We start from the raw sequence: 26052 nt of genomic DNA on the forward strand, positions 1-26052 counted from the left end.
TATTTCTTGTAATTGCAGTAGATTAGTTATGTGTATGCTGTGGGTGTGTATGTGTGTGTGTGTTTGTTTGTTTTATTTATGTTTGTGGTGTGTGGGCGTGGCATTTATGCATATAAAACTAGTAAGTTCCCCTTCATCTCATTTAATTTTACTTATCAAATGTCATTGTTGTATATAGGTATATATATAGTATTATTTTTTTGTTGTTGTATATAAATTGTATATATCATTTTAATAGTGTTTGTAATTGCTACAAATCGATTTTAAACGCTTGATTTTTTGCAACTTGATCTCATTGTTTCATTTGATTTTCCCTTTTCGTTTCGTTTCATTTGTTTTGTTTTTCTACTACTTAAATATGGTATATAAAAAATATTGCAACGAAATAGCTAACAAAAAAATTTGTTTGTTGTTTCCATCCATTACATTCGTTTTGTGTTTTTTTCTCTCTCTCTACATCTTTTCTCTTACGTTCTTCGATTTATTTTTATTTTTAATTCTGTATTGTTTTGGACACTAGAGTTTCAGCAAATTATTTTATAATTTTTCAAGCAAATTAATTTACTTGGTTGATATTTTGTTTTGGTTTTCTTTTCGTTTTTTTACATACATATATATATATTTTTTAAGGAAGCGTCTGTAACGTGCTAAAAGTTGTTCTAAAACTAAAAGCAAAACAGCTCATTTGGGGCCGCATAGCTCTGATACAACCGCACAATCATGTCTATAACTCATTTACTTAGTACTTTTCTTGTTTATTCTCATTTTCTCGTTTCATTTAAATTTCTTTGAATTTTTTTTGTTTTGAGCAAAAATTTGTCTTAACAGGCAAACGAAATAAAATAAATAATTTATTGTAAGCATCAAAATGTTTGATAAGAAAAAAGAAAACAAGTTAAACAAAATTATAATTCGTGTACGATTTATAAAGACACAAATAATAATTTATAACAAAAATTAACTAGTTATACACAAATTAAAATTGAATTTTTTCTACACAAGCTGCTACAAAATAAGTATAGTATTTTTTATAAAAAAATCAACAAGCCGTTTAAAAGTTCAGTCTATTGTTAAAGAGGCACGCCCGCATGCAACACCACCAGAAGAAGAAGCATATAAAAATGTGTGTGTGTATGTCCGAGTGTGTGTGTGTTTGTTTATTTTTTTTGTCAAAAAACAAATATCTCTGGGCACACTGTGCGCACATCAGATAAACTGTTCTTATTGTTGCTGTCGTTGGTGTACGTTGGTGGAAGAGGAAAATTTTCAAAAAGGAAATTATATACTAATAATTTCAAGTATATTAAATGAAAAAAAAAAGGTGAATTGATTGTGTTCGTAACAAATTGATGTTTGTGTGTGTGTTGGTGTTTTTTTTATTAAAATAGGAAACAGTTTGAAAAGTTGTCCAAGTGTTTGAAAACAAAGAAAACATAACACACTTTCTGTCTTCTATAATATATATATATATAAATGTATGTATATATTTAAAAAGTTTCTTGACAATAATATAATTATTATTACACACAGAACGGATTAAAACAAAAAATCATACTTTATACATTTTTCCCTTTTTTTAGGTCTAAATAAATGTGTTTTCTTTTTGAACTTTCATAAAAAAATATGCGTGATTTTTTCTTTTGCTTTTTACGACACGTTTTGCAAATTGTATTTTGTTGTTGTTTGTTTTGAGTTTTTAAATTTGTTGTTAACATAATTTCAACATTTTTTTGTTTTAGTTTTTAGTACAATTTTTATTTTAGAACGCTTTGTTGGTGTTTTGTTGTCTGTTTTCTTTTATATAATAAGTGTGTTCTATATATTTTTATATATATTTTATGTATAATAGTTTCTATTTCTTTATTTATTTATTTTTTTTTTGCCTTTTTACATTGGTTGCAACTGCAACTGCAGCTTTTGATGTTGTTGTTGTATTTAAAGTAGCTTAATGTTGGTGTTGATTCCGATTGATTGTTTGATTTGATTGATTCGTTATTTCTGTATCTTTTTAGTAGCGTTCGTCGTCATCAGTATTGGAGTTGGAATCATCGCAATCTTCATCATCATCATCATCATCGTTAGAGTCGGAGCTACCGGAACTATCATCCGAATCGCTGTCGTGGCTGCCGTGGTTGTTGCTGTTTTTGTTACTGTTGTAATGGTGTTGTTGCTGCTGCTGTATCGTCACAACAGCATGATGTTGTTGCTGCTGCCGTTGTTGTTGCTGCTGAGGTTGTTGCTGCTGCTGTTGTATGCTATTATTGCTACAGTGAGTACTTTCGGCCAAACGTGCAGCAGCTGCGGCTGCTGTTGCTGCCGCCAATGCTTGAGCCTCAGCCGCTGCAGCAGCAGCAGCTGTTGCCGCCGCCGCCGCTGCTGCTGCCGCAGCAGTTGCGTCTGGACCGGCGCTTATCAAAGTCTTATCATAGTCCATAACCAGCTGCTTGATATGCGCCAATTTGGCATGCAAATAATCAAATCTCTGCTTCTCCTCATGAATGCTGCGATCACTATTGATTCTCTCATATTCGCTGACAATTTGACGCTTAATTTGGTCGTAATCATCACCGCCACGCTGCTGAGCGCCTTCCAAACGCTTGGATAGATCCTGGAAACGTTTGCTCACACCCTCGACGCTGGTTAACAGCTTACAGTACTCATCATAATCACTCTGAAATTCATTCTTATAGCGCCTGCGCACCTCCAGTGTGCGTATGGGCGCATATTGACTAAAGTCATAACGTGGCGCATCATTGGCATTTGCATCTGATGTTGCAGCTGTTGCATATGCATGCGCTGCCTCAGCCAGTTGTTGTGTGGGCGATGGATGTTTAGCAGTTTTAGTTGATCCAGTTGCTGTTGTTGTTACTCTTGTTGTTGCATTCGATTGATGCTGTTGTTGTTGCTGTTGTTGTTGATGGTGCTGTTGATGATGATGATTCATTGTTGTTGTTGTTGTTGACTCGCGATTATTGTTGCTAGAATGTTGTTGATGATTACTATGTTGTTGTTGCTGTTGTTGTTGATAATGCACTTGTTGATTGTGTTGTTGCTGTGGCACTGGCAACTGTTGCTGCTGCTGCGGCTGATAGTTGTTGCTGCTGCTGCCGCGTTGTCGCTGTCCATTGCTGTTGTTGCTGTCACTCGTGCGTTTTTTGCTGTTGGAAGCGGCGTGCGTGTTATTGTTGTATGAATTGTACTCATCGTGCGCGTTGTTGTTGTTGCTGCTGCTATTGTTGTTGCTGCTGCTGCGTTGTTGTTGTTGATGATGCTGCTGTTGCTGTTGTTTTTGCTTTTGTTGTTGTTGCTGCTGCTGCTGCTGAGTTGTTGATGTTGCCGGTCCCGATTGTCGCACAAAACTGGCGGCCAATTTTGGTGGCGTTGTTGAGGATTTTCGACTGCTGTTGTTGTTTGCTGACTGCGTCAACGACGCTGACGCCGACGCCGACTGACGACTGTTGCGCTCCCGCTCCAGTTGCGTCTCATAGCCACTGGAACTGCTCGAATTGCTGCCCGTGGAGTTGCGCTTGTCGGTGCCACCGCTTTGCTTGGACGCGGAAGAGCTGCTGGTGCGTCGACTGTTGCCACGTTGTTGTTGTTGCTGCTGTTGTTGTTGCTGCTGCTGTTCGGCAGCTGCTGCCGCCATGCTCCTAAACTCATCTATGTTGTCCAGCACATTGTAGCTCAAATCGCTGCTGTGCTCATCCACCATCTGCGGCTGTTGACGCTGTGGCGGCGTATAGGCAGCCGCCGAGCTGCCCGTCCTGCTGCGATACGTGGATGTGGGCACAGTCGTTGAGGAGGAGGTGTTGGAAATTGGTCCAGTTTCCCGATTGTAATGACTTATGCGCATCTTTTTGGTCTTGCCGGTGGTGTTAAGCATTTCATCATACTCAGTGCTACTGCGCTTGAGACTGTTATTGCCATTGTTATGGTTATGATTTCCGGACATTACCGACGACAATTGTTGACCACCCATCAATGGTGGCGGACTGCCAGTATGAGTGGATGTGGGACTCTGTCCAGATGTTGAACTACCCGCATCCGAGCTCATTGGTGGCGTCAGATTCTGTGGCTTGCGACGCTTCAACTGTTGCAATTCCTGTTCGCTAAAGAATGGCCAATTCTCATCGACATCGTTCCACATTTGTCGCCGCAAATTATACGTATTGTGTGGCATAACACTTATGTCCCTGAGTATACTAAATACATTGTTGCGATCCCGATCCTTGATGCCCTCATTCTTTAAACGTTGAAACAACTCGGGTTTCTTGAATGGCTTCAATGCCAACAAATGTATTAAACGCTCACGTATATTACGACGTGAGACATCAGACATTTTGTTGTTACCATTTCCTCCTGCTCCTCCTCCAGTTCCTGCAGCGGATTTGGTGTTGCCATTGCGAGAATTGTTGCTGCTGCTGCCATTAAGCATTTTATTGCGTCCATTGCTGCTGCCTCCTCCTCCTCCTGAACCACCAATTGTTGCTGCTGCTGCTGTTGCAACAGTTACTGTTGTGCTGTCTCTGGGCGAATTGCCGCTTAGTGCATAACCCTGCGAGATACCATTGGCAAATGTGTTGGCCAGTGTAGCTGCCGCACTGTTGCGACTTCCGTTTACTGTGCCGCTGGCACCCAACATATTTGGATTGGGATTGGGATTAGGATTGGGCGAGCGTGAGGAAATTGCTGCTGCTGCTGCTGCGACAGCTGCCGCTGCTGATGATGATGATGTTAGACCATTAAATGGCGATGAAACTAACTTACGACTATTGTTACTGTTAAAACTATTGCTGCTACTGCTGTTGTTGCTGCTGTTGTTGCTGTTGTTGTTGCTGTTGTTCCCACTGTGATGTGACGATGCCGTTGCTGATGACGGCTTCTTCACCTTACGCCCAATATCAGATTGATTTGGCTTGATCTCACGTATGCATTTGCTCTTCTCCGTCTCCTCGGCACGGGCCATTTTACTGCGTGTGGTATCGTAGACATCGTCGTTGGCATGAATGCGCATTCGTCTCGCCAATGCACCAAGGACATCAAGCTCCTGCTGCTGTTGCTGTATGCACTCCAATGTGCCCTCAAGATCGTCAATGGTAAAACCAAATTTACGTCCACTTTCCATGTTGTTGCTGCCATTGTTGTTATTAGCAACATTGTTGCCATTATCGTTGTTGGGCAGCGGGAAGTGTATGATGCCAGTGTTGCCATTGCATTGAATTTTGGCACATTGGCCGGGCGCAAAGCGATTGGCATTCTCATTTCTTTGATATTCCTCGATGGCACGGTACGCTGAGTCGGTGAGCTTAAGGAATATATACTCCTTGGTATCATCGGTGTAACGGTGGCTTTGTGACATACCATAATTGCCGGACGAGAACGATACATTGGGCAGGCATTTTGTTGATGCAATCGAATTGCTCATAACGTGTCCGAGCCCCCCTCCAAATTGTATCTGATCACAATTGTTACTCTCTTTTTTGTTTCCGTTGTTTTCTATACAATAGCTATTTACTTTTACTACTGTTCTATTTACTTGTTAAGTTGGCTGCGTTGTCGTCGTGACGTTGCGTGGCGAATGGCAAATATTTTATATTGGCTGGCACGCCAGTGTTTGACAATAATGCAAAAAAAAAAAATAAAACAGATTTTCTCTTTGCAGACACGGAAGAGCAGTGGAAGTAACTGTAACTGGAAGTTGTTGTAAATGTTGATGCTGCTGAATGTGCTTTGTTGTTTGTTGTTGTGATGATCCTGACGTGACGTAGACAACCGACGCCTGTGGCCCAATGGCAACTGATTTGTTGTTGTTTTTGATGATGTTTTAGTTTCTGTACAATTTAATAATATTTTTTTAGTATGTTGTAATCGTAAGTAAAATTTACGTTGTTGCTAAGACGTGAAACAAAGACAAATGCATAGCTTTTTTATACCGATATACACTACACACACACTCACTCATTAATACAAAACTGACTCTCTTGAGTTTTAAGCTGAACTGCAAACTTGCTGCTACTAATGTTGTTGTTGTTGTTGTTGCGTTTTTCTTTCTTGTTTCTTTAAATTTTTTGATTTGAAATGCAGGCACAAATACAATTACACTCACACGCACAACTCAATTGTATTTTTGTTGCTGCTTGAGAATTTCACTTCCGTATATGTCTCATTTCTCTCTCTCTCTTTCTCTTGCTCTCTTTCTACTTTCAAAAAGTCTGGTTCATATTTGCACTCCACGTTGTTGCTTCTCTCTTTGTGTGCTACTTGCAAATAACACAATTTCTTTTGTTAAATAATATGGTATGTACTTTAATTGGGTTAAGGTAGGCATGTATTTATTGCTCTTGTTTCTATATTCGTTGCTTTTGTTGTTGTTGTTGCTAACACTGCTGCTGCTGCTGATGATGATGATTTTACATGCAAGTATGCGAGGCGTGCGGATGACTGTTGTAACTTTTGCTTGCTTGAGTTGAAAGTGCGACTCCTGCGCCAGGTGCTCAAATTGTCAATGTGTATGAATCGCTCAAAAGTCAGGCGGCGGCAGCCATAAGCAAAATCAAAGACAGCGCAGCGCCGAGCACAGGCAGAGCAGAGCCAGCAATCAATGCTGTTCGCACACAATCACAAATATACCCGCTCACTCACACTAATATGGATACACGGTCGCTTGACTGCTTTTGGTGGTGTGTGCGCGCTCGCTCGCTGGTTTGCTGCCTCTATTCTCTCGTTCTCATTGATCGCAGTGTGTGCTAAAGCGAGACAACTGCTGTTTTGATTGGCTTCACTACTGTTGTTGCTGCTTGATCTTTTTTCTTTTTGCTTTTGCTAAAAATCATCTGTGTTTGTACGTTGATTTTTTTTATATATATTTTTTTTTTGCTGCTTATAATATTTTTTTGTCCACTTCTATATTAGTTGCATATGTGTTCATTTGTGTGTGAATATCTTTATCTTGGCATACACACACCTAAACAACTTCACACACTTGTGTTATCCAAATCGAAATTGTAGGCACAGAGTTCAAGCACTCGAAATATTGTTAATTTTTAATTCCTTTTAACCACTTTTTTTTATTCAATTGATATTGTGTGCGTGAGTTTACACATATACGTTCATGTGAATATATGTATGTATGTATGCATGTATTTTGGGTTTTTACGCCAACACTTTTACTCAAGACATTTTTGCTTTGGAATTTGCTGTTTGATTTTAACACTTTTTGTTGGCACTGGAATTTGATAAATTAATTAACTTATTTACACGTTGCGTTTTGTTTTGCTTAGCAATTTATTGTTCAATTGCATTTGATTTCCTTTTTCATATAAATATTGCTCTTGTCTGTGTGTCCAAGGTATCTTAATCAACGTACAAAAGGTATCTGCTAAATGAAATCGAAACGAGTTGCTTTCAAGTGGTTGCCGTTGCTGCTGCTGCTGTGCACTCGTTTATTATTACACCACTCACCGCCGCCCCGTGGACAATGCTAAGACAGCGACGTCGACGAGTGTGACGCGACGGAGCAGATCAACGGCAGCAGTTGTCGTATCTCTCGCACATGCACATCAACATACACATACTCATACTACCCATGGACATAGGTGCGCGCTCAATTTGGCGCTCTTTGGCTTTACTCTCGCACGCTCACTCGCTTTGCTCCGTGTCTTAAAAAGCAACAACCAAACAACGTCTCGATGTTTCGTTTGAAATACGTACGTGCCTTGTATCACTTGCTACTACTGCTGCTGCAAGTAGTATTTGTTGTTGTAATGTAGTTATTATGGAAGTGAAGCGTAGAGCAAAAATGAAAACAAGTTTGCAATTTAATGTGCGCACTTGGCACTCTGCCGCTGGCCGTTGGCCATTCCGTTATTCGAATTTGTGGCTCTCTTCGTTACGCGTCTCTCAGTCTCTTTCTATCTCTCTGGCTCTCTCGCTCTTAGAGAGCGATTTGCGTTGGCTCTACGTTTTTTTGTTCAACAAAACCAACAGCATTTGCTTATCTACATTCGTTTCTTTTTTTTTTTTTTAATACCTTTCAATTGAGTGTGTAAGTGTGTGTGTCTGTATATCACGAAAAGCTTGGGCCCCGTTGCACGTCTTAGAAAAATTAAAAAATTTAGCTTACTTTGTAGTTGCTGCTGTTGCCGTTGAATTTATACGTGTGTGTAATTATCTCACAACTGTTGGAAAAGCTACAGGCACAGGGCACGCGTCACAATATGAAAACAAAATATATATATATATAATAATCTTAATAGAGATATAACACAAGACGCAACAACAATTGTACTTACAATATGTGTGTGTGTTTGCATGTATATATTTACATTTATATGACAATAGTCAAAGGCGCTTTTAGATTTCAGCGACTTTTTATTGTTTCGATGTTGAAACAGCTGTTTTGGTCTGACACCTGAGCGTTGCGGTCGTGAGTGTGTGAGTGTATCGTTGTTGTTGTTCTTCTTCCTCTCCCAACACGTCACTCGCTGTTGTTATACTGTTTCTTTACACGGTTGCTCCGGCACGCAGCAAACCTTTCACTGCCCCGCACACACACACACAGCAACACAACGGGGTGGCACAATCAGCTGTGCTCGCTGTGGTTTGGCCAGTGTTGAAAACAGTGAATATATCGGTTTATCGGCCAATCGATAGCAAGTGCTATTGCTTCTCGTGTTGACAGCGTACACAAAAAAAAAGCTCTTCAAATTGGTCGACGTTGTTCTTGTTGATATTTGTTTGTTGGTTTCTCTGATGACGATATTTCTATAAAATTATTACCAATTTCAGTCAAAATCACTTCTAAATGGTTTATTAAAATTATTTTTGGCGTACTTAGTTGTGCTTGCTGCTGGTTGTTATATTATTGCCGATGAGTTGATTCTGTAGTTGTTGTTACTTGTTGATTATGGCCGTGCTCTCTCCTTTTTGATTTCTGCTTCTCTGGATCTTTATTAAAATTACGATTTTGCTGTTATTTTCACTTTACACTTTAGTAAGAAACGAAAATTAGTATGCACTAGTTCTTTTTTTTGTTTATTTAAATTTTGTTGTTTTCCGCTTCCTTCTGTTGATACCCGTTGTTGAGTTGTGTTTTGTATGTATTGTATTAATGCACTCGTATTTGTTTACGTTACGCGTTCGCGATCATACGTTCTCGTTACGTACAGCTCAGCTGTTTTGTGTTTACGTTACATACCGTTACGTGACATATTTTCTCTTAAGGGCTCTCTCTTTGTTAAAGAGAGAACACATAGTAAGTATTGAAGAGCGTGAGAATCGGACACCCGTTTTCCGTTTTTTTTCTGCATGATACTCTTTGCTGTTAATTCGTGTTCACTTTTGACATTTTTGCATACAAAAATTTTCCGCTTTCAGGTAGATTTACCGTAGACAGAGATCTTAGCCCGATGCGTTTGTATGTATGTTTTTGTGTTAGCATTTTAGTCGTGTGCTCGTTCGTTCGTGTCTGTCGTCGTGCCTACTTCTTTTTTGTGTCTACTTAACTGCTACAATGAGATGTTTGCCTGTGTGTGGTGGTGGGCTTATCTCTGTATGTTTTTGTACTAGGAATTTTAGCTACACCAATCGCACATGAATATGTACATGAAAATGTGTGTTATACATAAGAACAATGTATGTATCTGCAAATATGTACATATGCTGCGGTAAATAGTTAAACGCACACCTGACGATCTCTTTGCGAATTTCTGTATTCACAAGCAGCAGGAAGGAAGAAAATCTGGCGGGCAATGCAGCTGTCAAATTGACAGGAAAACAGATATCAGGAAAACTATGTTCGTCTCGTTTTCTCATAAGCACATCCGTTTAATGTAGTTGGGTAATAGTTGTTGTAGTCGAACAGGATGAGATTTATAGCAAATCGCAAAAAGTTTTGAAGCTCATAAAAACACACTCACACACATGCCGCTTCAGAGACAAACTAACAAATAAAAGTTGTGAGCCAAGGTAACATTTTGAAGTTCATTTAACAAAAAATAAATATATAATAATGTTGCCCCTGGTTTGTTGTTGGTTTTTGTGTGTTTTTTAATAACAACAAATTTGCAGTCGACGTCAAACAAATTAGCCAAAAAAGCGATATGTTTTTGTATGTATGTATAAAACCTTAAGAGCAACAACAACAATAAAAAAAAAAAAAATACAATTTCAAGTTTGAAGCGCGCAACGATGTCGGCAGCCATTTGTTAAAAACGGCGTTCCTCCGAACATCGCTTAAATAGCATTGAGAGCCCAGGCGAACGAAAGGCCAATGCACTGCGCGTGACGACAACGACAACGACACGAGACAGCAACGGGTGGATACGAAGAGGGAGACGGAGATGGGACGACAGGGCGACGCAGTGTGCCTGTCGTCTGCCTGTTTGTGTCTTTGTGTGAGGAGGACTCCACGCAGACAACAGCTGGCCGCAGGCTTCAAACAGCAGGAGCAACAACCACCAAAAATATATATGCACATATATGCCACAGAAATCTATGAAAAACGTGTGAACGTGTGCAATGGAATGCTCGAAAAAGGGCAGTAACAAAAATCTCACACGCTTCTAAAAAGAATTGAATAATACAAGTACTCACACACACAACCGCATATGAGTGTTGGCAGTGCAGCTGACAGCTGTGTAGACAGTTTTGCTTTGTGCTGCGCTTCTTTAAAACAACAACAAAAAGAAGGAGAACCAACCATTGATAACAATGTCAAATGAGAGCGAGCGAAAGAGTGAGGGAGCAAAAGGCATAACACTTAGACACAACTAAGCTCGTTAATCTGCGCACCAGCGACGCGGCGTTGCCACCTTCGCCAAATCGATCGAAATTTAGTTGAATCGATAAATATGCAGAGACCCAGTAAAACAACAACAAACACAACAAGAGAAGCAGCAACAACAAACAAACAAAGCGCATTAAAAACACATTAACGGCTTTATACATACACTTGTATTTATGCAAATATATGTAGGTTTGGGATTGTGCACTAAAATACGTGCAAAGCATTTAAAAATATATATTTTAAGAACGCATCAACGCTGATAGGCATAAAGTAAACATTCTGAACATCTGTTCAAAAATGTTGTAGGGCAGCAACAACACGGTAAACCAAAACTCGAGTAGTAATGCGACAAAACAAAACAGCGACAACAAAAAAAACATTTATACGATAAAAGAGGGCGCTGGGGAATGCAAGCCTCTACCTCTCACTCTCTTAGTTGACACGGTGTCGAAGTTAGTATGTATGCAAGTGTGCGTGAGTGTGTGAAATGAATAATCAATTGTCGACGACGCGACGCGATTCTTCGCTCTCTTTCTCTCTCTATCTCTCTTCCTCTCTCTCTCTCTTTGAGCGGTAATTGCCCACACGGGAATCCCAAAATGCCATGCAACATTTTGTGCACTTCCAATACCCACATTAGTGGGTCCCACAAACAACATCACAACAAAAGGCCGCACAATTTTCTCAGCAATACAAGGCACACACATACAACATACATACATACACATTTAATAAGTATGTATGTATTGCAATATTTTGAATTTTTGCATTGTATATTCAACACTTTTGCTATTTTTAGCGAAGAGCAACACCAACAACATCATTATTAGGAAATGTGACTCACAATTCAGACATCAGAACAGTGGTAAAATATTTATATATGTACATATTATTATTTATTTTCAAATTGAGAAAGGCGTTAAACGGTGTCGTCGTGCCCGTTGGGAAGGTTCAACAATAAATCTCAATGTTAATAAATGTAAACAAAGCTATAGGCTAGGCTACGATGCAATTTTATAATGTAATCCCTCATCGGCTATTAAAAATAGTTATCGATAAGCAACATTATTTATACAATTATGCGACGTTTAGTGCAGTTCAAATACACAGTAAACGATTATAATTATTATAGTTCCTTTTAAATGAGTCATGGAAAAGAAGATAATGCCTATAATTGTCTATAATTAAAACCATAAACATATTTTCCAATGTGTGTGATATACACGATAGTTATTTGATTTACAAAGTACTTTTCTAACAGGGAAGTCCCTTTGTCACCCCATTCCACGGAGCAAAAGCAATGGGAAAATGTCAAGGCCAAGGTATTTGAAACATACTCATATCGACGTGTTCTTTGCAAAACAACACACAATGCAAACAAACGCGTACAATGAACTGTGGCCTGAACGGACGGACCCGCAGTTCACCCTCTTAACCAACAACAACAAGTTGTATGACGACGACGACACAAGCAATCAAATTATAAGCGTCACCTGGATGAGATCTTGTTGAACGAGCAAACCGAACCGAAGCGATCCCGCCGTACAGAAACAACGTTCATTGACCGATTTAAGCAACAGCGCCAATGTACATTGCATAATTTCTTTTTTTTTTTTTTGCTTTGCTTTTTATGATTGTAACAAAAGTTCAACGGAAATGCGTTTATTTTGGACTCTCTCCCGCTCAGACTATCGCTGACATATGAAAATATTATAATCAAATTGAAAAAAAAAAACAAATATAAAACATTGACCGTGAATGGGCATAAAATTAGGTTTCTTATTATTCTGATAAGATTACAAATGTTTGTGAGTGTGTTTCAGTTATTTATGTGGATAGACTTATCTGTTAATTAGAAAACTTAAAAAGAGAGAGAATTACCCAATCAAATTAACGAACACAGAAAAGCAGCTGTGCTTTTTGGCTTTAAAAAGGCAGAAAACATCACAAATTAACTAAACTTTAAATGTGATTTACTAATTCAAGATTCTGGTTTTATTGTGTTCTTCGACAATTAAAAGTAAATTTAAATATAAGAAGAAAACAACGAAGGAAGACGAAACAAAGAATAAATAAGTAATAGGTGAAACCAGTCTTTAAGCTCCATAAATTTAATTATTTGAATCGACATTCGAAAAATTGTACAAAACTGATCTTTTAAAAAAAGATATTTAATTATCATTAAATATATTTTTCACTCTATTGTACTGTTGATTATTTTGAGATCTCAATAAATTAATAAAATATTTAATTGAGTTATCATGGTGAGTTCGCTAAAAATCATTTCAATATTATCAGGCAAGTTGTTGGCATCAACAATGGTTGATATAGTATTATATAACCAGGACAATACATCCGTAATTGTATAACAGTACTCTAAAACGTGTAACTTTACTGTAACTGTTATACGCTGTTACGTCTCTATATATATATATATATATCAAAAGTTTTGAAACAACAAAGATTTCAGGATTTTTAAAATAAAAATGAGCTAAAAATGTAAAGATAGTTTTAATCAGTTGTTTTAAAATGATTTGGATCATTAGAGATTACAACAATGTTTCAATTTGGCTACTAATTAATAATTATTTAAACTTTAAGGTCTTTCTTACTATTTCTGTTGTTTTGATTTCGTAATATTGTCTTGGTTGATCGACGCGGCGATAGCTTTTGCTACTTACACTCATACACACAAACGCACACAATCACAAATACTTGTGAATGCTAATCAGCAACACCCAAAAATTAAAACCCGATTCAACAACATAGCTAGAAGGCTCAAGTCGTAACGAAGTCAAAGCTGATTGAAAGATAGATAAAGAAAGAGAGAGAGAGAGAGAGAAGTGATTGCCGAATAAGCGGTAAAGCAAAGCAAAGCTTGAAGCTTTGGAAGCTTCACAAAATTAAAAGAAAAAAACTTGTCTTCCCAGATTCAGTTGGATTACTTCTTCTTATTGGAGCAAGACTGTGAGAGAAGTGGAGAGACCAACTAAGACGGAGACAACAACAATCTTGGCAATTTCGAACTGGACTAAAAACCGTCTCCAAACACAAAACCAAAACAGACAGCAAAAAATACGAGCATCGAGAGATTGGTGGACACAGAGAGCGTTTAACTGTGGACTGTTAACTGCTACTTCCCACCCCCTCATCTCTTTTAATCTTAAGCTTGTCGTGAATTTCTCGCTGTTGTCTGTTGCCGTCTGTCTGTATTTCATTTAAAGTTAATATACAAACAAACGTACTCAGATACATATGTATTTACGACTTGTATTCGGTATTATATTATATCTTTGAAAAATAAAATAAAAATTTACTGAAGGTCAGCCGAATTGAGCGTACAATCAACTTTTTAATATTTCATGATACATTTGCCTTTTGTTATTTTTATTGTTGCCCCAAATGAGAATGCACTTTGCATACATACATACATATTTTACATATGCATATACATAATTAAGAGTTGGATTTGTAACTTGCAATCAAGTTTTTTGTTTATTACTCCAACTAATTTGTTATTAAATAACACTTTTTCACTTCTTTTTTTTGTTTTCATGCTCCCGACATTTTTGTGATTGTTAATTGAACTTCCGCAGAGTTCTCTCTCTTTCCCCCACGTTTACGGTTTTTTTTTTAATTTAACTGGTCTCTGCTTGTGTGCCATTTTCTATTTTTTTTTTTAGTATGTGTGTGTGTGCCTATATTTGTTTAAGCTTTAAAAGTAGAACGTCAGAGTCAGCCCTCACCTTCGTCTTCTTTGTTTCCGGTGTCTTTTGTCTGAACTCAAATGAAATATGATCGAATATTTACAAATAAAATGTTAAGCATTATATTTTAAAGCTTTATATTCTTAGTATTTCATGTCAAATTACTAGAATACCATTTCAAATATAACTCTATCTAAATGAAAATAATAACTAAACTAAAAATAAAACACAACACAAAGATAAATGCAATTATCGTTGCTTTTTGGCCAATCTAACACTAACAACAACGACAAATCGCGCACTTAAGCTGAGCTTTGGTTTTTTATTTTCTTGATTGCACTAGTCCACACTTCAAAACAGAAAGAAGCAGAAATTCACCTCAACCCACCACTTACTATAATAACAACAACAATAACAGAGTACACAACCAATAAGAAACCTCGGTATGCAAGTGCAAAAAGAGAAAAAGATACGAAAATTATATAAACATTATAGGCAGCCGTAAATATGACTAAAGCAACCGCAAAGCAGCCTCGACAACAGCAACAACAACAATAAGAGAGCAACAACGATATGTAACATGTCGGGTGGCAACTACAACAAATGAAAGAAGAAAAAAAAAACAGCAACAACAGCGTTGACGACAGTGCAGCTCTTGCAGCCCAGTTGTTTTTGTTGTTGTTGTTGCTTTTGGTTGGTAATTTTAATGTTGGTTTTATTTTCTGGTTTCTCGGCTACGAAACTATGCCAAAGTTAACGACGAATTACAATAATCAAAATATACACAATATATATGCATACACATATGCACACACAAAATTACAATAAGTGCGACAATTATTCACTTGGTTGGCAACGCGCTACACACATGCTGACAGTTTGCAGCACTGTCTTAATCAACCGATTAACTGCACCTCCCTCGATACTTATCCAAGCGATATCGATCTAGTTAACGGTGTATTATTGTTTAAAATATCTAAGCACTTACATGTGTTGGCATGCAAGTAAATAATAATGGACATACATTTATTTATGGATTTGACACACCCATTGTGCAAAATGGTTAGCTTCCTTTTCACATAAAACTATTTTTGGTAACAACTGAAGCAAAAATTGTGTTGTACATGTGTACAAACATACGGGCCCGATATCAATTACAAAACTATTGAACCAATTAGGTAAAGGTCTATACAAAAAAAATTAACAATAACAGCTATCGATGTTTTCCAGCGACAACTATAAAAACCCCCGCAAAAGTATGCGGGCCTGTATGTGTCGGAGAGTGAGAGCAGCGTTTTTGACGTGCATATGTACATGTGTAGGTGAGAGAGCTTGCAAAACCACAATGGCGACAAAAATAAGCAGACATACAGGCCCACGGGAACGAGATAGCGGCATAGACACATGTGTGTATTTCTGTATGTACAATGTTCCAACATACATACATACACATGAGCAAATTGAAGTTTTGTCATTTTCCTTATTTTTATTAAACTTGTGCACTCTCAATGCGTAAAACATTCCCATATGCAAATATTAATGACCTTCACTTTCACCTCTTTTTTTTTGTGGAGGGCTAAGGCCACAGAAAAACACACTGAGAGAATAGCAGCATTTAAAACAAGGTATAAAAATAGATCGGTTACTATTATTTTTTATAAGTAAGATAAGACATCAAACAATACTGTTAACAAAAACAATACTATTTCAAAGGAATTTATAGATATTTTATCAAGGCTTCAATCTGATTCTGAACATAATCAAACAGAACCGGTTCGAGGGAAAAACTAAACTATAATAAATATTTTTCTGTATTAAATTGAGCCAAGGTTCGAACCCAAGCCCATGTCTTGTCCTATGGTTCGAACCACTGAACCGAAAAGTTGTTTCTAATAAACTTTTTTGTGTGCCACAATTCATACAATACCAAAATTTTGATTTTGACTTTTGCCTCAATGTGGACAAGAGTTAATCGTGTATACACGTGACAAATAAGGTTGAACAACAACAGAATAGCAGCACAGTAGCTAGAGATTCAAACATACATACATAAATGCACACATGTTTTTAATGAGAAGCGATACGGCCTTCTCTGCTCGTGATCGGACAACAACAACACAATTACAGTAAATAGGTAAAAAAAAAGACAACAGTTGCACAAATATAAAAGGCAACCACAAAGCACAAACACATACACAAGGTATTACGGTAATCAATGTCAAACGCTGCCGATTTCATTCGCATGCCCAACAAGCAACAACAATATCCGACAGTCTGTCTCATTGTATTTATGTATGTGTACTTGTACAAGCACAAAAGCAATTTAAGAGCAATAGATACTGACACAAACATAAGCACAAACACACACACGCGCACACGAATACACAGATTCGTGTTAAATGCTAAAATGAGAAAAATACCTACATCAACAACAACAACGAGATCCGCTCTCTGAACTACATAAACATGTACATATGTATGTATGTTTATAGGTGAGGACTGAACTGAATAAATAATTGTAAAAAATAGACACAATTAATTGAAACTTTCAAACCTCTGTTTACACATTTCGAAAATGATTGTTTTTATAAATACATGTGTCTTGTACTTAGATTAAAGTAAGTACACATTGAAAATGCAAACTTTTTGCATTTAGAAAATACCACCACTTGTTGTTGACTGCTTCTTGTTTTGGCATAATTAAATGCAATATGTGCGAGCGTGACAGCATCAGCATGCATGACTATCGTCAACGGTTGCTACTTGCTCTCTCGCATACCCCAAAGGCAAGGCAAGATCGGACACACACACAGTCACGCAGACACAATACTTTCACTTCTTGTATTGAATTTTATTTCAGTTTGGGGCGCCACACAGTTGTTTTTGTTGTTGTCGTTTCGTTTTTATATCTTCAACAGATTTATGCAAGTTTTCTGTGTTTGTATGTATACATGTGCATGTTTGGCTTTTTGTGTGTGTGACTCGACTCGATGTTGTGGCCCTCAGCAACAGCAAGCGAAAATTATAGAAAATCAGTGTGTCCACACTCATACAAAACCGTCAAAGGTGGGTAACAAAAATACTGCGTGTGTAATTTGATCGAGATATGCTTTGAGATTGGGTTATTGAAATAACATTTATCTATCATTTGATTTTCTTTTCTCGTTCTCTAATTATTTTCAAAACTATTACCAATTAAAACAAGACTGACAAATGAACAATACGACATACACACATACATACCTACATATGAAAGCTTGCTTAACAACTTTGGCTGTTTGACCTCAAACGTGATGATCATATTGTATTGATAATGTATGAATGCAGCAAAACTTAAATAAATGTTATTCAGTATTATTCAATTTCGGGAAATTACGTTTTGGTAAGCTAAAATTCGTTTATCTACGCAAGCAAAAAGTACGCAAATTGAAATAAAATGCGTCAAAGCATTTTACACCTGACAATTGGAGTAATATTTTACTCTCCCATTTCCATGCATTCGCGCTCTCTGCTCTTTATTCTGCTCAATGTGCTCAGTGCAATACTGCAATATGTAAACGTATACATGTACATACTCTACTCGAGGCAAAATCAAGCAACGAGTGGAGTGCATCCATTGGGCGACGCTCCCACCATCTTTCTTTCTCTCTTCCTCTCAAGCGATGACGTCGTGTTGTCTCAGCTGTCACTTGAGCTTTTGCTTTTAAGCGATTTGTAAAATGTCAATATGGTATGTGCAGTGCACAACAAGCGAATCGCATCTATTATAAATGTGTCATATTCAAAGAGTTGCCTGAAATTAAATTTATCACTTTCTTCTTGTTAAATAGAAAGAAGCCCGGCAACTCAAATAAGAATTAATAATAAAAAAAAGAAAAGCGATGTTCGTATTTGAATGGCCATTAGCAAAATTTAAACAAATTAATTCTGGTGAGAGCAGTCGAAATTCTTTGGTTGCTTTTGTTATGGATTAGGCCTTGCCGATACTATTCCCTCCCCCTCTACCAATGACGATACTGGCAGACAGCTGTTGGAATGTTTAGTGGCGAAATTGACGACGTGAAGCAAAGAAAAGAGAGAACATGAGAGTGGGAGGCAAAAGATGATACCTATATGCTGACGTCAGAGTTCTTGCAATTTGTTGTTTTTAAAAGTTATGCTACAAAAATTTGCAATTCTAGGTATACTATCGATAGGAGTGTCATTGTATCGATAACAACAGTGATGTGCGCGCACATAACATGTTAAATATAGACTCTAAAAACTGCTGCTGCTGCCCACGTTCGATTTCTAGGATAACTTGTACACACACACACGCGCATACACACGCCCCCTCGCAGTGCAACAGCGTCAATAGCAAAGTTTTACAAAACATTGACAGGGGCATCAAAAGAAAATACGAGAGCAGCTGCAAGAGTGGAGGAGCACTACCGAATTAACATACATATGTATGTATGTATATATTGTACACAAAGAGGGTTGTTGCTAGCTTATATTTGTTACATGAGCCGGCGGCAGCGTTGTTGTTGTCATACTGCTTTCCACGCATTCCAGCAAATTCTCTGTTCGTTCTTCTTCTTTTTACCACCCTCTGTTGCTTACTTTGTGAGTAGTTGTGGTTTATTTGTTCCTTGCAGTTGAAACACTTGTAATCGTTATGCATATATAAAGGTTGATAGCTGTTGTGCTTGTATTTGATATTGGAAATAAAATTATTTATATGTAAGTAAATTGAAATCGCGTAAATAACATTGGAAGCGGCGACAGCAACCGCGACAGCGACGACATCAACAGCGGCTGATTTTCGTCAGCGACAACACGACTACGACGGCGACGACGACGAGTGCGGTTGGTGGTTGAGCGCGAGAGAGACGGCCGAAGACGACGACGTCGGCGAGGAGGACGAGAGCTGCTGGAGCGCGCGCGTGCATAGCACGCTCGTATACACAAACTTATGCACGTACACACATCTATACAAGCGCAAGCTCCCTCTCCCACTTTGTTCAAGGGAGGGGGAGCTTCTCTCTTGGCGAGCAAACGAGTCAAACTCACACATGCAAGCAGACGTAAATATATATATTGATGTATGCATGTGTATATGTATAAAATATAATACACGGCTGCGTTAATGATATTGAAAGACGACTGCTAAATGTAAATGCTGGCAACTGTCTTTGCCTCATTTAGACGGACAGACTAAACGACGATCCGCCCGAGACGCACGCACACTCACACAAATACCAATGTGGAGAAATCAATCGGATATAAATTTAACACGGCACAACTGAGCAGAGAAGGCAGCGGAAGACAATGTTCGGATTTGACAATATTTTCAATATTGCACATTTTCTTTTATTCGTTTCTTCTTGCATATGCATACATATACAAACATACATGTGTATGTGAGTATGTATTATTTTTAATTTTTTTCTTACACAATATTTTTGATATCTTTCAATAGTTTGCACGCACTTTAATTTACACTTAATTGAGCTCTTGTTGTTGGTTTTATAATGCACGTATTCCCCTTAAGTTAATTTTTTATAATTTACAAATGTAATTTTAACAAAAAATTTTCTTAGTCAAAGTCAGAAATCACGTCATGGCTGCCACGTCCAAGCAACAATGAATCGTAAAATTTCCAAAGCAGCCCACTTCACGCGGCGTTATCGTCGGTTGCGATTGCGAGTGCGTTTGTGAGCCGAGAGAGAGTGAGCGAGTAGTTGCCCACATCGCGCAAGTCTCATTTTACAGTGTGTACACACTGTTTTTGGGAACAATACTTTATGCATTGGCAGATCCTATGCGTTAGAGAAAGAACACTATAGTACGCGGTGAGATAACAACATAATTTTGCAAACCATGGCAAACACTTTTGTTAGTGTATATGGTATTATTTAGCATCAAATAAAATTGCTCTGGTCAAACAAATTCATATAATTTATTACCAACAAAATATATAACTAACATTAATCAATCAGCCAAATTATTTAATAAAAAAAATAACAGCAGAGGCTTAACGAATGACATTGATGTATAGCATTTCACAACTATTGCAAAAATGACTCATTTGTGTTGTTTTTTAATTCTCATTAATTAAAACCAACATTTTGAATAATCCTGAGATCAAAGACAATTACTAAAAATGAATGGTGTTGATATTGGATTATGTGCACTATATTTTCATTGTTTAACTTGGCAGCTCTCACATTATTATACTTTTAACCGTTTTTATGAGGTTCTTTACATTCTTATTGCTTGCGCGCCTTTCGTTTCGAACGGAAGGAAAGATCAAAACAAGCGTGTAAAACATCTGTTTTACCGTCGCAAACACACTTTAAGTGCGAGCGAGACGCTTATAGCATACTAGAGCTGCATTTGCGAAACACAGCACATAAAAATGCAATAATAAATTTGTGTAGAATGAAGGAGGCACAAAAATGTGAAGAATCGCGCGTCAAATACACAATTTCACATAATTGTTCAATTGACGGCGGCAATATTATTGCACAACTATCTGATTTATGGCAAATTGGTATATGGACACAACAAAACTAAAAGAAAACAATAATAGAAGCCAACGCACACAGCGCGGCAACGGCAACGAGACGTCGTCGGCAGCCGCTGACGCCTGCTGCTCACTCCACTCGCTTGAACATGACCACGGCTCGGTCGGTATTCGTATTCTGCCGAAAATTTTTCAGCACAGTAAAACATAGGTTTAAACGTTGTACTCACCCTGAAAATTATCGTCATTCTCTTCGTCTGATGCCATGCTTCCAATTAAATGCAAATTTTTTACGTTTTATGCACAATAAAAGCGCAAAAAATCTTTTCACAACAAATAAATTAAGCACACACGACACTTCTGTTTATTAAACCGATGTGGCAACCTTAAGTACCAGAGTGTGACCAATTGAGTGAAAAGGTCGAAATCCTTAAATTTTTTTTTCTGCCCAGGGGCTGCCACCCTATTTAATTCTCCGATATGGCAGCACGGACCATTTTAAGTCAAATGTCCAAATTGGTGACTTTAAAATTTTCTATTTTTTTTTTAAAGTTTTTTAATCTTGTAGCTAGAATTTTTTTAAATGTTTGCAGAGTTGTTGTTAGAATATTGTGGATTTTTTTCGATTATTTACTAGAATTACAATTTTAACTGTTCTCCAGTTAGCGTGACGAACTTAAAATCTTTGTTAAAATTTGTACCTTTATTATATCTATATAATTTCAAATTTAAAATTTTCATTAAATTTCTTAATTTATTTGCAAAGTAGTTATTGCATTTCGCATTTGAATAAAATTTAAATTCAGCAAACGCGCCATGACTCTATTAAAGAAAGTTGGCAGCACTGCTCTTTAGCTATTTTGCAGATGTTTTCCAGCCAGAAACAGCCATTTTTCTTTTAAAAAACTGGCAGCACTTAAAGTCGGACGAGTGAATCAACCCTGTTCTTTTGGCTCAAGAAATTTTCACGTAAACGTTTTCGCAGAAGATAAACATATAAAAAAGCATATGCGGATTAAGCGGAATGTGCAAAGTTTTTGGTAAATAATTTTAACGTTTTAAGACAGATCAATTTAATTGCGAATATTATGTCGTCCATTATAACGCGCAAGGATGCCGAAAGCGCCGACGCCGACGAACCGAAATCAAAATCATCCTCAGCCAACAAACGCAGCGCGGCTAGCGCTGGCGCTGGCAGCGACGTCGGCGTCGATGCTGCACCCAAGAAGTCACGTTTTGATGTCAAGGAAAAGAATGGTTCCTCCGTGGACGCAATGGCCGCATCGCTGAGCTCCACACAAATTAAACTGATGATGGCCCATGCGCAGCGGGAGATCGAGGAGCGCAAAAGGGCGCTGAGTAATCTGCGGGACAAGGATCCTCTGCTGGCGTCCGTGCCACAGATTGGCATGCCGGTGGCACTGGCCACGCAGGCGTTATCCAAAAAGCCCACGCCCGAGGACTCGGACAAGGCCAAGAAGATAGCCGAGCTGCAGGCACAAATTCGTGCCAAATTAACTGGTAATCTGGCCAATATAATACAACAACAGCCCACAGCAGTGGCTGCAGCGGCGGCGGCAGCTGCGCAGCAGCAACAGGAGCGTCCCAAGCCCCTCATACTGGACGAGGAGGGACGCACCGTGGACAAGAGTGGACGTGCCATCAATATACCCACAGTGACGCCCACGCTCAAGGCAAACATACGCGCCAAGAAGCGAGAGGTGTTCCAGCGTCAGACCACCGGACCCGAAGGCAGCGGCGGCAACAGCGGCTCGACGAGCACCGGTCAGGACGATGCCATCAAGTACTTTGACGATCGCATTGCCTTGAAGCCGACGGTGCGAAATAAGCGAACGTTGCGCTTCCACGAACCTGGCAAATTCCAACAGCTGGCCGAGCGTATGCGGATGAAGAGTCAGCTGGAGCGACTGCAGAATGAGATATCCCAAATAGCGCGGAAGACGGGCATCTCGTCAGCCACAAAGCTGGCACTTATCGCCCCCAAGCAGGACATGCCCGACGATGTACCCGCAATGGAATGGTGGGACTCGGTCATCCTCACCCAGGACATGCAGACTGTGGATGAGGCCAGTGGCAAGATCAGCATACGCCAAACAGCCATCAGTAATCTCATAGAGCATCCCACGCAGATGAAGCCGCCAAGTAAGTTGCACTTTATCTGCTTTTATTTCAGTAATAAAATTAAAATTTTTAATAAGATCAGAAACCATATTTTAATATGCACGTTAAAATTGTCTCAGCTATGTTGTGGCATCCACCTCAGCCTTAACGTTTGGCCTGCACGAATATCAGTCAGTCAGTCAGGACAAACAGTTTTATATATTTATAGGTACGCTAGCTTAAAGCAGCAAATAAATAGTATTTAGTATTCAAAAAACGTAAGGAAAAAAATACAAAAATAGTTGATATTAAAATTAAATTAAAACATGTAAAGTTCAATTCGCAAAATAGAGTGAATTTCAAAAATACTGACTTGAAAATATGAGCTTGATAAAGAGCAAAATCTTAGAAAGAATTATCCTGTAAATAGGAAACATTTTTCATTGCAAATTTTACCAAAATAAAAAAAAATGTTACTCTTATTTTTGATTTAATTTACAATTATATATATGGAAAATATAAAATTTTGTGATAGAAATCAACAGATAAATTTTATTTTAAGTATTATAAACATAGTCCTTAATTTCTGCATTTTTTAACATGTTTCTTTACTTCTCCCAGATGAACCATTGAAGCCGGTCTATTTGCCTGTGTTTCTGACCAAAAAGGAACGCAAAAAGTTGCGTCGCCAGAATCGCCGTGAAGCGTGGAAGGAGGAGCAGGAGAAGATACGATTGGGGCTGGTGGCGCCACCAGAGCCAAAGCTGCGCATCTCGAATCTGATGCGTGTGCTGGGCACCGATGCTGTCCAGGATCCCACCAAGATTGAGGCGCATGTGCGCGAGCAAATGGCGAAGCGTCAGAAGGCGCACGAAGATGCCAACAATGCCAGGAAGTTAACCAGCGAACAGAAGAGCGAGAAGAAGCAACGCAAGCTGAAGGAGGATACCAGTTGTGGTGTCCATGTGAGCGTCTATCGCATCCGTGACCTGCAGGACAATCAAAGTAAGAAGTTCAAAGTGGAAACGAATGCCAAACAACTCCAGATGACCGGAAGTGTTGCCCTATTCCGGGATTGCTGTGTCGTTGTTGTCGAGGGCGGACCAAAGCAACAGAAAAAATACCGACGACTCATGTTGCATCGCATCAAGTGGGAGGAGGATCTGGTCAAGGGCAACGATGGCCAGGATGTGGCAAATTCCTGTGTTCTCGTCTGGGAGGGAACCAGTCAGCGTCGTCACTTTGGCGAAATCAAATTCAAGATATTCCCAATGGAGAAAATGGCACGAGAGTTCTTTCAAAAGCATCAGGTGGAACACTATTGGGATCTGGCCTATTCTGGCGCTGTCTTGGAGGCATCCACGGATCAACAGTAGTAGTGTTGATCCATCTTATTTAAGACCACAAAAATTGTTAACAGTTTAGATATTTAAGCTCAAAATTATAAACATTCAGTTTTTTCAAAACAGAAGATTTTATTTGGCGGTGTGTGGATCCTCTTTAATGTTGGACATGATGAACTCATTGAGACCCTGCTGCTGAAGTCGCTCAATGATGGCAGCCAGACGCTCATCCTGCAGCCTGTCCTCATCCCGCTCGCGCATGTCCAGCGTGTGCTGCTCCTGGACACGTTCCGTGAGCACGCGTTTGATAAGCTCACGCAGGGATCTGTTGATCTCCAGCGTATAGTCTAGCAGTTGCACATAGGTCTCGGGCTTGAGGTAACCACATTGTTGACACTGTGCCAACTGCTCGAATGTGTCCATGCTGGCATTGATCAGCAGTCCATGCTCTTGTATTGGTTCATCTTTCTCATGGCTGCTGCTGCCCAACAAAGCATTGCCGCCTCGATGCTGCCAGAGTAACTCCTCCACCTTGGCACTGGGATTGACAAACACATAATCGCGATAGATGCACGCTGTGGAGGCGGTTATTAGGTCATATGTGGATATGCCACACTCGATGAGTGCGACGCCGCAGCAATTGATGGCTGTGCTCAGCAAACAACCATCGTCATCCAAGATCAGCACTCGAATGTCCAGTTGAAAATTGAGAAACTCATTGCGACACACTAGAGGTTGCAGTGCCTTGGTCAACATGCTGCTCAAATGCTTTTCCCGCTCCGGCACCAACTCCAGCTCATCTGTGGCAAATGCTGCGAAATTCACATAACAATTGATGACTCCCATGCTCACACGACGCACACTCGACCGCACCAATTCCCGCGGTGGCGCCACTATGGCCAGCACTTTGGTATTGCCATATTCCATGTAAGCAGAGCCACGCACTGTGGTCAACACGCCAGCTCTTATAACTAAACAAAACATATCAATTAGTAAAATACAACACTTATAAAATGCAAATTTTACAAGTGGAGCGTGGTGCTGCAATAACCGTTGTGGGCTTCTCTATGCTCTCAAAGAAATCCTCGCAATCCTTGGGCGTCGTATAGAGCTCGCCGCTCATGGAGGCGCCATCGAGCAGCGAGTTTTTCGTTTGTGTAACACGCAGCATTTTACTAAACAAAATATTATTTTGAAAATAATCAAAGCCACAAGACGCCCGGTTTAAAACATGTGTCCAACTGACTACAAACCGGTCCAAAGGCTGCCACCCTGCAAAATTTCACAATCTGGCAGCTTGTTCTAATTTAATCAAAATGAATATTTGGGTGCACCCAAGAAAATTCACCTAAATTGGAATTTTTCTTAATTTTTAAGCTAGAATTTTTTAAATTTTTGCAGGATTTTTGTTGGAATCTTCTCGATTTTTTTGAACTATTTTTAGAATTAAATTTGTAACTTCTTTCCCCTGTGGGTGACAAACTTCAAATTTCTATTAAAATGTTTTCCTTAATTTTATAAAATTTCGAATTTTTAATTTTTATGAAATTATTAATTTATTTCAAAGTTAATGCATTTAGAAATTTA

At 38.8% G+C, this 26052-nt stretch overlaps 4 protein-coding genes across 8 annotated transcripts in view; 1 reads left to right on the forward strand and 3 right to left on the reverse strand.

Annotated features, from left to right (window-relative positions):
• LOC117786335 (chromodomain-helicase-DNA-binding protein Mi-2 homolog) overlaps positions 1 to 21409 on the reverse strand; it is a 29143-nt gene extending 7734 nt beyond the window's left edge. For both annotated transcript variants that reach the window (XM_034624528.1, XM_034624527.1), the window contains exon 1: positions 21232 to 21409. In XM_034624528.1, the coding sequence (XP_034480419.1) occupies positions 21232 to 21268 (37 nt within the window). In that variant the 5' untranslated portion in view covers positions 21269 to 21409. The remainder of the gene's footprint in view (positions 1 to 21231) is intronic.
• LOC117786338 (RNA polymerase II elongation factor Ell) lies at positions 1872 to 20199 on the reverse strand. 4 transcript variants are annotated; one of them, XM_034624535.1, is made up of 5 exons: positions 19929 to 20199; positions 8833 to 8987; positions 8292 to 8763; positions 8123 to 8189; positions 1872 to 5831 (listed from the first exon to the last, which is right to left on the reverse strand). In XM_034624535.1, exon 5 carries the CDS (start codon positions 5423 to 5425, stop codon positions 2009 to 2011), a length of 3417 nt encoding a protein of 1138 aa, XP_034480426.1. In that variant the 5' UTR covers positions 5426 to 5831; positions 8123 to 8189; positions 8292 to 8763; positions 8833 to 8987; positions 19929 to 20199; the 3' UTR covers positions 1872 to 2008. The 4 variants fall into 4 exon arrangements, with proteins under 4 accessions (XP_034480426.1, XP_034480429.1, XP_034480428.1 ...); XM_034624538.1 differs by having other exon boundaries at positions 8292 to 8946; positions 19966 to 20199; XM_034624537.1 differs by having other exon boundaries at positions 8292 to 8987; positions 19966 to 20199.
• Positions 21410 to 21935: 526 nt separating the features above from the next.
• Positions 21936 to 24593, forward strand: LOC117787848 (U4/U6 small nuclear ribonucleoprotein Prp3). Its single transcript, XM_034626466.1, has 2 exons — positions 21936 to 23164; positions 23744 to 24593. Exons 1-2 carry the CDS (start codon positions 22090 to 22092, stop codon positions 24496 to 24498), a joined length of 1830 nt encoding a protein of 609 aa, XP_034482357.1. The 5' UTR covers positions 21936 to 22089; the 3' UTR covers positions 24499 to 24593.
• LOC117787849 (exosome complex component MTR3) lies at positions 24574 to 25701 on the reverse strand. The gene is made up of 2 exons (XM_034626467.1): positions 25492 to 25701; positions 24574 to 25436 (listed from the first exon to the last, which is right to left on the reverse strand). Exons 1-2 carry the CDS (start codon positions 25634 to 25636, stop codon positions 24598 to 24600), a joined length of 984 nt encoding a protein of 327 aa, XP_034482358.1. The 5' UTR covers positions 25637 to 25701; the 3' UTR covers positions 24574 to 24597.
• Positions 25702 to 26052: the final 351 nt, after the last annotated feature.

The sequence above is a fragment of the Drosophila innubila genome (genome assembly GCF_004354385.1).
Source record: "Drosophila innubila isolate TH190305 chromosome 3L unlocalized genomic scaffold, UK_Dinn_1.0 0_D_3L, whole genome shotgun sequence".
Classification (NCBI taxonomy): Eukaryota; Metazoa; Arthropoda; class Insecta; order Diptera; family Drosophilidae; genus Drosophila; species Drosophila innubila.